This window comes from Benincasa hispida, chromosome 10, assembly GCF_009727055.1.
Source record: "Benincasa hispida cultivar B227 chromosome 10, ASM972705v1, whole genome shotgun sequence".
Taxonomy (NCBI): domain Eukaryota; kingdom Viridiplantae; phylum Streptophyta; class Magnoliopsida; order Cucurbitales; family Cucurbitaceae; genus Benincasa; species Benincasa hispida.
In genome coordinates, this window is record NC_052358.1 from 17,063,420 (window position 1) to 17,074,598 (window position 11,179).

Consider the following 11,179-nt stretch of genomic DNA (forward strand, 5'->3'; position numbering starts at 1 on the left):
TTTTGAAACTTTTGAAAGTTCAAGATATTTTTTAAACAAAACATTAACAATTAAATCTAAAATTAACGGTATAGGTATTTTTGAACTCTTCTTAAAAGTTAACGATATTTTTTGAAAGTTTTAAAGTTCAGAAGTATTTTTTACAAAGTGAATGTTTGAAATTCTAATTTTCTGATTTTTTTTTTTTTTTTTTTTTTTTTTGTAAAAAATCATGTTATTTTAATAATTATTGACAAAAATAAGGTTGAGTTGAAAGTATTGACAAAAATGGGATAGTGGAATAGTAGACCCAATATACGATTACACCTAAATCGTAGATAGGGTCCACGACTTCTTTCCCGCCATGTGAATCTGGCACACCTGGCCAGACTTGGCACACATAGACTGCCACATGTACAGACATGCAACACGACTACCTTAAATTATGTACGGGATACACGAATTAGTGGTCCCAAAAGCAACCCCACGACCTTCTCCCTTCACTTTCTTCCCCATCTCAAACTTCCTCCCTTTTTGCCTCTCTCTCACAGCCATTGTTCGTAGCCTCCATCTGTCGTTGTCTATTGTCCACGATCGTCCATCGTCCACCATCGTCGCTGTTCTTCCTGCTGTCGCTGACCCGTAGGTAAAGTTTTGTTTTTTTCTTCAATATATGAGATCGCGCTCCATAGATCTATTATTTTATTTAAATGCTGCATAAAAAACTAGAGTTTTGATATATTTTGATTGAAAATTTGGGATTGTGTTGTATAGATCTAGTATTGTGTATAATTTGAATTGTTTTTTTTTTTTTTTTAGTTTAATATTTTAAGTTGGACTGAACACTTGGACTGTATTTGGTTTTTTTGAAGAAAATATTCGGATTGTTTGGAATTTTGATCTATTTGGACTGTTTATAAGAAAAAAAACAACTTTTTGAACTGTTCATAAAATAGAGTTTGTATTATCTTTTGGACTGAAGTTGGATTTTTTTTTCTTAATGTAATGGACTTTGTTATGAAATTGACTATATTAATATGTGTTTATACTCTTTTAGTGTTTGTGCATCGGGGGTCCTGGTCTTTCTAATCTTGTTCAACTATATCAACAAATACCCATTATTCACAATCGATGTAGGATAGTTCTTCTATTGTAGTTTTAGACTGTCGAAGAAAAGAGGTATTTGCACAATGTACTATCCCGTTTGATCCACGTATTATGCCTTATGTACAACATGCTTATTTTCTTGGGCTTGCACAGATTGGTTTTATCCAACTGGATTGACGTTTCATTACTGTTTTAGTAGAGCATTGGAGACTAGAAACCCACACATTTAACATGCTTTGTGGGAGATGCATAATTACGTTGCAGGATGTTGCTCTTTAGTTTGGATTACGAGTGGACGTAGAACCTCTGACAAGTTTGTTACAACATGATTGGAAAACTATTTGTGACGATCTTTTGGACGTTCGACCAAATAATTGGAAAGGAGCAAGACTGGGTATCCCGTGGTTAGCGTCCCAATTTCTAAAATAGTCTCCTGATGCCAACGACATCAGCATACAGAGGTATGCACGAGCATACATTATGCAGTTTGTTGGAGGATTTTTTTTCGCTGGCAAGTCAAATATTCTAGTACATCTTATGATTCTCTCTATTGTTTGATTTCGAGCATGTTGGTACGTACTCGTGGGATGATGCTTTTCTTGCATGGCTTTATAGAGGACTTTGTTGGGCTACTGATGTACAAGCGTTGGAAATAGCGGGGCCACGACTTATGAAAGATTTAAAATTATAGCAAAGTCCAGTTACAGGCCCCAGGTCATCGCCCACTTAGTGCCAGGTATTATTTATTTATACATTCATTCTGCTATCATTTTATGTAATAAAATAAATTAATTGTATTTTTTTAAAAAAAAAATAGATGGAATGGTGTATTAGCTGCCTTTGAACCGTCGACAAATATGTTGCTAGTATACTGACGAATATTTGACTGATTGATGCATAATCAGGTAACAAATGAATATATAAATGAATATTATAAACTTTTCAAGTATCTAATTATTCTTTTTTTTTTTTTTTTCAGATTAATTGGACACCATACACGCGAGATATTTGGTCATTACTACTTGATTACTGTTGTAATGGTCAAGACATTTGGTTGACCGTTAGTCCTTTTATATGCTTCCATATAGTAGAGCCGCATCAACTAGATCGTGTGTTGAGATAGTTTGGTTCACGACAAATGGTACCTTCATCGTGCTATACACCCGACACTACACCAGATTGATTTGAGAGGTAAGCACAATTAAGATTGACGCCGAATTCATGCAGAATATATATTGTATTGGCGTGCACGTCATGATTATTGTGCAAAGGGAAAAATAAGAAATGACTCAACTGTATCATATGACTTTTTTTCCTGGTACGATTCAATCATGAGACGATTTATCACATCTAACGACGTTTACTATTGTAGCATGGCAAGAGCTTTAATATCTTACATTCTCAAATATGTAGAATAATTTTATCTAAGATGTACAAAAGTATTAAGTACAACACAATTTACCAGAGTTGGATTCAATGTGTGATCAAACCTTGATAAATGTAGAAAGTATTATTCAACAGACAAACCGACTCAATGTTGCTAACACTGATCAAAGGCATATTTGTCGTAGACGACAACGACAACAAGACGAAACTAATCTAGAGGTACACAAAGACAATCCCTTGTAAAAAACTGAGTGACTTATAATTCAACTATTAACTTCACGTAAACTTCTATAATAAAAATTGTTTTTATACTAAAATCTAGTTAGAAGTAAAAAAAAAAAAAAAAAAAAATCAAAATAAAAATAATAAAAATACTAAAATCGTGGATCCAATCCATCCTTTGACCAAGTCACATGACATAGCAATCATGGAGGTTGACTCGATTGAAACTTGTAGCGGGTACTCGATTTTCCCCTCCAATAAAAGCTATCTATGTACCTAATTTTTATGATTGCTTTTTAGAAAAATCACATTATTTTTTAACCCAATTTTCTGTCACACATAGTCCCATTGTTAACTTAAAAACAAGTAAAGAAACGAAGGAGAGAGAGAAGAAAATACTACAACGAACTTCCCTTCTTGACCCAGCCGGAAACACTATCTAATGAAGGGAAGCAAGATATTGAAAATCTTCTTATTGAATATTTATTCATTCTAACAAATTCTTAATTCATTCATAACTCTACAGAAATATGGCTGAGAAATGCATCAATGTTGGAATCAGAGGAACCACCTTTCGCCACCGCTCGCCGGCAAATTTCTTGTAATTCCGACACTCTGTTCCTCATCTCCCTCCCTTCAATGCTCTCTGAGTTCATAAATCTCTTCACAAACTCCGCAATTTCCACTCTACTCACCAAATCCCTACCCCCAACTGCTTTAAATCGGACCCCAACTTTCCAATCCTCTGCAATCTTCTTACTGTTCGGGAATTGATCCCAAAATATCGGCCAAGCAAGCATCGGAACACCGGCGAAAACCCCTTCCAGAGTCGAATTCCAACCGCCGTGAGTCCAAAACCCCCCGATGGCGCGATGGCACAGAACCCTCAATTGATCGCACCATCCAACCACCATCCCAGTTTCTCTGTCAACGTCCTTAAACCGATCATCATCTCCACGCGCCACCCACAAGAACCGAACGCCGCTGGCTTTCACACCAGCAACGATCTCGTCCATTTGGGCACTTGAGACTGAAAGATAACTCCCCTGCGACACGTACAAAACAGAGCCCTCTGCTTGGGAGTCCAGCCACCGGAGATAGTCGTTTGTGGCGGAGCTTTCTAGCTCGAAATATGGTGTACTGGGTCCGATGGTGTACACCGGGAAGGGAAATTTTTCCTTTAAGGTGTCGATAACAGAGGATTCAAGCTCGTAAACGGAGGTGGAGATGAGAAATTGGGATTTATCAACGAAACGGGCGGATTTCACAGCGAATCCAACACTTTGGAGACCATTGCCAGAGAAGAAAGACGGCAAATCTGCAAGACGGATCTTCGACACTCCAGGGAAGTAATCGACAATCTCTTCTCCCCGCTCTTCAAAACAAAGTAAGAAAAAAAATTAAAATCCGATTACAAAAGCGCAATTTTTATTAAATAGATTTTACAGTTACCTGAGAGATCGGCGGGGAAATGCCCATTTTCCTCGAGAAGATCGAAATGGTAAAGAATGGAGAAAACCGTAGCGGACATGGGCCAGAGTGAAGCGACCGGAACATTGAGGCATTTCCCCAACTGGACAGCCCAAGTGAGGAAGGTATCGGCGAGGATGGCTGTCGGCGGTGGGTCGAGGCGGCGGAGGAGAGTCTCAACGGGAGCTTCCATATGGGTTTGGATGGATCGGATGAAACCAGGGAAGTCATCGGCCCGGCGGAGCTCAGAGGGGATAACATTGGGGAAAGTGGCGAAATGGATGTTTTGGGGTTTGGGATCGGCGGCGAGGAAGGTGAACCACTCGTCGGTGACGATGAAGGAGATGAGAATGTTGGGATTTTTGAGAGAGAGGAGCTTGCAGAGATTCATGAGTGCGTTGATGTGGCCTCTGCCGGGGTACGGCAACGCCGCCAGATGAATCCGTTTACTCATCGGATCCATGCTGGGGTTATCGGAAGAGTGAGTACGGCGGCGATATCTTTGAGGGAATCAAAATGTGCAGAGTGCTGAGAGGTGTGGAGTACGAGAAGTTCTGACGAAGCCAAACATGATTTTGTAGTTTTTTTTTTTTGTTTGTTTTGTTTGTTTTGTTTGTTTTTGTTTTTGTTTTTTTCTTCTTCTTCGTTGGTAAAAAACTTTAAACCTTCAAAAGGGAAAATGACCCTAAAAACCTATTTTAAGAATTTAAAATGACAAGTGACCTAATTTTTGAAAAAATACAAAATGCCCCTTTACCTACGACATGATTATGTAAAGTTATGATATTGTCTTTGTTTTCTTGACAAATGACCTAGTTACGGTATGATTATGCAAAGTGATTTTTTGAGTGAGGAAAAGAAGTGAGAGATCGAGACCGAGATCAAGAGAGAGAGACCGAGAGAGAGAGAAAAGGGGCCGAAACTGAGAGACATAGAGAGAGTAGTGATTTGTGAATGATAAAAATAATAGAGAGAGTGAGAGCGATACCAAGAGAGAAAGCGATAGCGAGACCATGAGAGAGTGAGCGCGAGATGTTTTTCTACGTGCACACGAGTATATTTTGGTAATTTCACTCAGATTTGACATTGGCAAAGGGTCATCCGACATTTTTTCAAAAACTGGGCCATTTAACATTTTTTGCCCAATTTTTGGGTCATATGTACCAATTTCCCATATAAAATACATTTTTGTTAATAAATTCAAGTGAATATTGTTGAATAAGTTTTAGGTCTAGTTTTCATTTCAAGTCTTACTTTCAAATGCTACATTTTTAAGGCTTTAAAATGTTAGGTTAAAATACCATTTAGGTCACTATATTGTGAAATTTGTTTAATTTTAGTATTTGTACTTTCAGATGTCTGATTTTAGTCCCTTTACTTTTAGTAAATCTTAAATTTAGTCCATTGATGAAGTTAATTTTTATCGAAATAGATTAAATAATCATAATATTTTTCATGTAAAGAAACACAATATGTGAATATGTTTTCAAATTTTATAGTGAAATAAAAAAAGCAGTAAAAAATTCTACAATAACAAATAGTATGGACTAAATTTAATATTAATTGGTATTACATGAATTAAAATTGAACATTTGAAAGTATAAGACTAAAATTGAACAAACTCTAAAGTATAGAAACTAAAATGATCTTTTAACTAAAATGGTTTATATGATTTTTGTTTCAATTTGATCCATAAATTTTAAGATTTACATTTTTTATCTTCAATTTTTCATTCAATACTATTTTGGTCTCACTACTTATTAATTAATTTAAATTAGAAAGAATTATACTTAATTAAATTTTACTTTTTTATCACTAATTATTATAAATTAGTTAGTGAAAAACATATTTTTAGTTGAAAATTCAAAATGGAATGGTCTAATTCAAATATCTAGGTAATGTTTGATTTAGCCGCCTCCATTAACAGTTCCGTTAATTTCATTTCAGTTAATTCACACTGATATTGTTTCAAAATAATAACATTAGTTAGTGAAAATAATATTTTTAGTCCAAATTTCGAAATTGAATAGTCTAATCTTGTTTCAAAAAGAAAAAAGGGAAAAAAAAATGCTGACGTGGCACTATTTATTATAATAACAATTAAAATAAAAAATAATAACAACAAAGCAATTTCCTCCCACCCCTACCTTTCTTCTTTCTTCCTTTCATCTTCCTCTTCTTGTCCACATTAGAGAAAAAAATATTTAAAAAAACATCATATTTATTTATGTATTTTTTTGATAAAAAGGGTTTAAAATATACTTTAAAAGTACTTCAAAACCTATTTTGAATAGTTTCTAAACGCTTCATTTTTTTTTCAAAATTAAACTTTCGAAAAGTTGAACTAAACACACTTTTGCCACCCATCACCGCACTTATGCCCTCGCAAAAATTTTAGTTAGTGAACAAATGGAAAATATAACAAAAAAAAAAAAAAAAACGTAAAATGGCATAAACTTCGTTTTTTCCCCCTAAATTCAATAAGGATGAGGGTAAAAATCAATTTTGTCCCTAGATTTATTCGTTAGCTTTTTATGACATCAATTTTAATCCTGAACTTAATTGTTAGTGCTCATTTTAATCTTAAACTTTAAAAAGCGTTGCAATTTTAGACATTTAATAAATTTCCATTCAAAGTATTGTTAAAAAAAAATTATACACATATACACTAGAAGAAATTCGTTTGGGCTATAATGTCGGTTGGCAACCGACATTAAAGGTACTGTTATTAAAGGCCTTTAATGTTGGTTGCCTTTAATGTCGGTTTAAAACCGACATTAAAGGCCTTCAGTAACACCAAGATTGCAGCCTTTACCGACATTAAAGACCTTCAATGTCGGTTGCAACCGACATTGAAGCCTGAATCTATCTGTTTTTTTTTAAATTTCGTTGCCGAATCAATTTTTTTGGTTAAATAAGTTAAAAACGACATTATATGTCTCGTATTGGGTCAGGAAATGTCCGTCATTGTTTTATATTAAATAATATAAAAAAAAATTGCATAGCGAGCCCATCAATATTTGTCTTCCACCTATGAATTTAACCACAAACAAGAATCAATATTTCCAATCCATTACATATACTCATCAATATTTGTCTTCCACTTATGAATTTATCCACAAACAAGAATCACAGTACCAAAACCAGACTTTCATAGAATACTTACACTAAAGCCATCATTTCTCTCATTCACAAATATCAAGTAGTACTAATTCTTTTCTCAAACAAGAATCATAATACCATGAATACAGCTTCCAATAATAAATAGATTATGTCTTCCACCTATGAATTTATCCATAAACAAGAATCACAATACCAGAACCAGACTTTCATAGAATACTTACACCAAGCCAACCTAGCCTACCGCTTCTTAGTGAGTAACATGAGATTATACGTCACGTATCAAATGTTAATCAAAAGTATCAGTCATAAAATCCATAGATGTTCAATAATATGACTATAATCAATAAGAACAAGAATGGAGTCGAGTAGATGCAACATTTTAGTTCGAAGACTTACGAGTACATGAAACTAGAAAAAAATCCTAAAACCTAAATTAGAATAAGTTACTTTAATTTGTAATCGACATGCCGTGTTGATAAAAGGAATTGAGTTAGAGTACATAAAAGATGAAAAATAAAAGAAAATAGGGATAAAATGCTTTGCTAATCGATTGGAATCGGATCTAGGAGAAGTAACCTAAAATGGACTATATGTATGTATATAAAAGCATCCTTTTTAAATTTTTTGACTAAATAGACATCACACAAAATCGTAATTTGCCAAAAAAAATTTTGATTTTGCATCTAAAAGTGGTCCAATGAGTCACATTTCAATCTTTAAGATCCGACCACCGGTGGTGGTATAAAGACAAAAGTGTCATTGTTCGTGGTGAAACCCGTCAACAAATTACGCTATTAAATATATATCTTTTTGGTATATATAAAAGATTTTTAATTTTAAGAAAAAACAAGAGCCAAATTTACCTAAATTTCTTTTTCTTTTTCTTTTTCATTTTATTTTGAAAAGAAAATATTTTAATACTGCGTCAATAATTATTAAATCCAACATTTTTTTTTGGAAGGAAGCAAATTTCACAAAAGTCTAAAATTAAGGGATAGTAGATACAAAAGGTCATGAAAAAGAACATCGTACATCTAATTGGAAAAGTTAGTAACTCATCTTTTTCTACAATCTTTTGAATCAGAAGAAACAAAAGTATCAAACAAACTAGAGAAACCAAAAGCATGACGAGCTACCATATGAACAACTTGATTCCTATTATGAGAACAAAACGAGAAAGAGACATTTCCCAAATGCCTTATCAACACATTGATCTCATCAACTGCATTCTTCACCTCAGTAAAGTACGATAAGTAGTTGTTTATCAAGTTTACTACTTTCTTGACGTCAAATTCAACCAATGGTGGATCCAGAATTTCATGTGGGGGCACAAATGTAAAAAAGGTTAAAAGTTCAGTCTGCGAACATTTAGAAAACTTAAAAAAGAAAAAGCCTAACAAGTCCCTAAATTCTCAATTTTTGTGTTTAATAGATTAGTAAAATATCAATTTTGCATCCAACAGGTCTCTTACACATTCGATAATGTTAAAAATGAAATGTTATATTAGACATTAAATTTAATTTTATTCTTATTAATAGATACAATTAGATATAGAATTGATGTATCTTTTAATTACAAAATTTAAAATTTAAAGTTCAATTAGACACAAAATAGATAGTTTTTAAATGTTCTTAATATTTTCGAAATTTATTGGATATAAAATTGAAAGTTTATAAATTTATTAGATATTTTGAAGGAACTAGAGTCAAAATTGAGAGTATAAGGATCTATTAGTCACAATTTTCAAAACTTAAGGACTAAGTTTGTAATTCAACCTTCATATAAATGTAATTTTAGATGCATTAATATTTGATATATAGATCAAGTAATGCTAACTAAAAAATTATTATAAATATTTATAGAATCATTCACCTAAATATATAAGAAAAAAAAATCATTCAATCAATTTTTATAAAATTATTTTGTAAAGATATTTGTATATTTCTACATGTATATCTGAAAAGATTTAAAATTGAATTGTTTTTCTGATCAGTTCCGAGTATACTAAAAAAAAAACTTAAAATATTGTATATATTTTTCAAAAATTAAAATTGAAATTAGAAATATATATAAATAAATGTGGACCATATGGTGAACAATTCATTAATATATATATATATATATATTTGAAGATTTAAAATCAATCCATACTAAAATTGAAAAAGAAAACAAAGCATGTAAGAACCAAACCTTTGTCTAGATTTCCACAGTTCCCTTCCCGACAACTGAAGCGTACTCTGGAATACAAAACAGTAGATATACTATAATACAACTATAATATTTTATACCAACAAAAATCAATATACGTATATATAAAACCTGACCACTTGAGAGGGCACATGTTCCTACTGCAAGAAAACACTACTTTTCCGACGCTTGAATTCGCCGAAAAATGGTAAAAGACGCGTCGAGAGAAAAATATTCGTCGAAGTAAACATTCTTGAGAGATTGGTCGGGGAATACCCATCGAGAGAACATCTCCCAATGGCTAAAAAAAATCGTTGGATGTTTTGGTAAGCTCCCGTCGACTAAAAAAATCGTCGGATGTTATGGTAAGCTCCCGACGTGAACTCCTTACGGCGTATCAAATAGTCAGAATTTTACCAGATCTCCCGACGATATTCTCAGCCATCAGGAGTTGGTTTTAGAGACTCAATTGTGGAAAGGATACTCCCGACGACTAACCACCTGTCGGGGGATAGTAAAAGGGGAGTACTAATGTACTAATGTTATGTTTAGTACATTTCTCCATAACAATTAGTCACATAACAAGTTTGGGAGTTAGTCCCTAGGCCCTCTCATGCTTCTATAATTGGAACTAAATGGGTCTTTAGAAATAAAATAGATAAAAATGGAAATATCATTAGAAATAAAGCTAGACTTGTAGCTCAAGGTTATTGTCAAGAGGAAGGAATAGATTATGAAGAAACTTTTGCACCTATTGCTAGATTAGAAGCTATTAGAATGTTGTTTGCTTTTGCTTCTTATAAGAATTTCATTTTGTATCAAATGGATATGAAAAGTGCATTTTTAAATGGTTATATCATGGAGGAAGTTTATGTAGAACAACCTTCGGGGTTTGAAAGTTTTGATTCTCCTAATCATGTCTATAAGTTGAAAAGGGCTCTTTATGGCTTAAAACAAGCTCCAAGAGCTTGGTATGATAGACTTAGTAATTTCTTGCTTGAGAATGGATTTAAAATGGATAAAATTGAGATACTTCCTTCTATAAATATACTCTAAAATGTCTTAGGAATCTTACCTCAAAATCTTAGCTTAGAAATCCTCGTGGTTTCGCCGGAATCATCAAAACATCAATACTGGCTCAGCTTACTCGATAGCGCGACCCCTCTGATTTTTCCTCATTCTCCAGACCGATTACTTGAAGCTTCTTCTTCGGAAGCCCACCATTAAAACTAGACTCTTTTACCTTTTAGATGGCTTTAGAATCACATCAAACGCACGAGTATTCTGGGAGAACTCCTTATTCTAAGTTGATACTACTTCCTGTCTTTTCTGTCCGACAGCATCTCCCCTCTTGGAACTTCTTGACCAACGCATGGTCTTCTCCCAATTAGTCCTCACACACTCTTCTTTATGTAATTTGAAGAGAATTTGAGTTCTCATCTGAAGTCCTTGGCCCTATTTATAGGCGTCCAAGATTGCTCCATGGCCGACACCTTCTTCTTGGTTGCATGTCCAAGTGTATTTTCTTCACATCATCAACGCATTCTTACATCAGCTTAAGCCAATGTGTCTTCTTCTTCTTTCATCAATGCATAGTCCTCATCCTTTACATGTCTTCTTATGTATCCACCTAATTTGCTTAAGGTTTAAGAATTCCTCCTAACAAGCCACATATCCGGAAGACGTCCTCCATATGAGCTCATC

At 33.7% G+C, this 11,179-nt stretch overlaps 1 protein-coding gene across 1 annotated transcript; it reads right to left on the reverse strand.

The window, feature by feature from the left end:
• Positions 1-3,090: 3,090 nt before the first annotated feature.
• LOC120089188 (UDP-glycosyltransferase 87A1-like) lies at positions 3,091-5,255 on the reverse strand. The gene is made up of 2 exons (XM_039046600.1): positions 4,147-5,255; positions 3,091-4,069 (listed from the first exon to the last, which is right to left on the reverse strand). The coding sequence occupies exons 1-2, from the start codon at positions 4,625-4,627 to the stop codon at positions 3,207-3,209; spliced, it is 1,344 nt and encodes a 447-aa protein (XP_038902528.1). The 5' UTR covers positions 4,628-5,255; the 3' UTR covers positions 3,091-3,206.
• Positions 5,256-11,179: the final 5,924 nt, after the last annotated feature.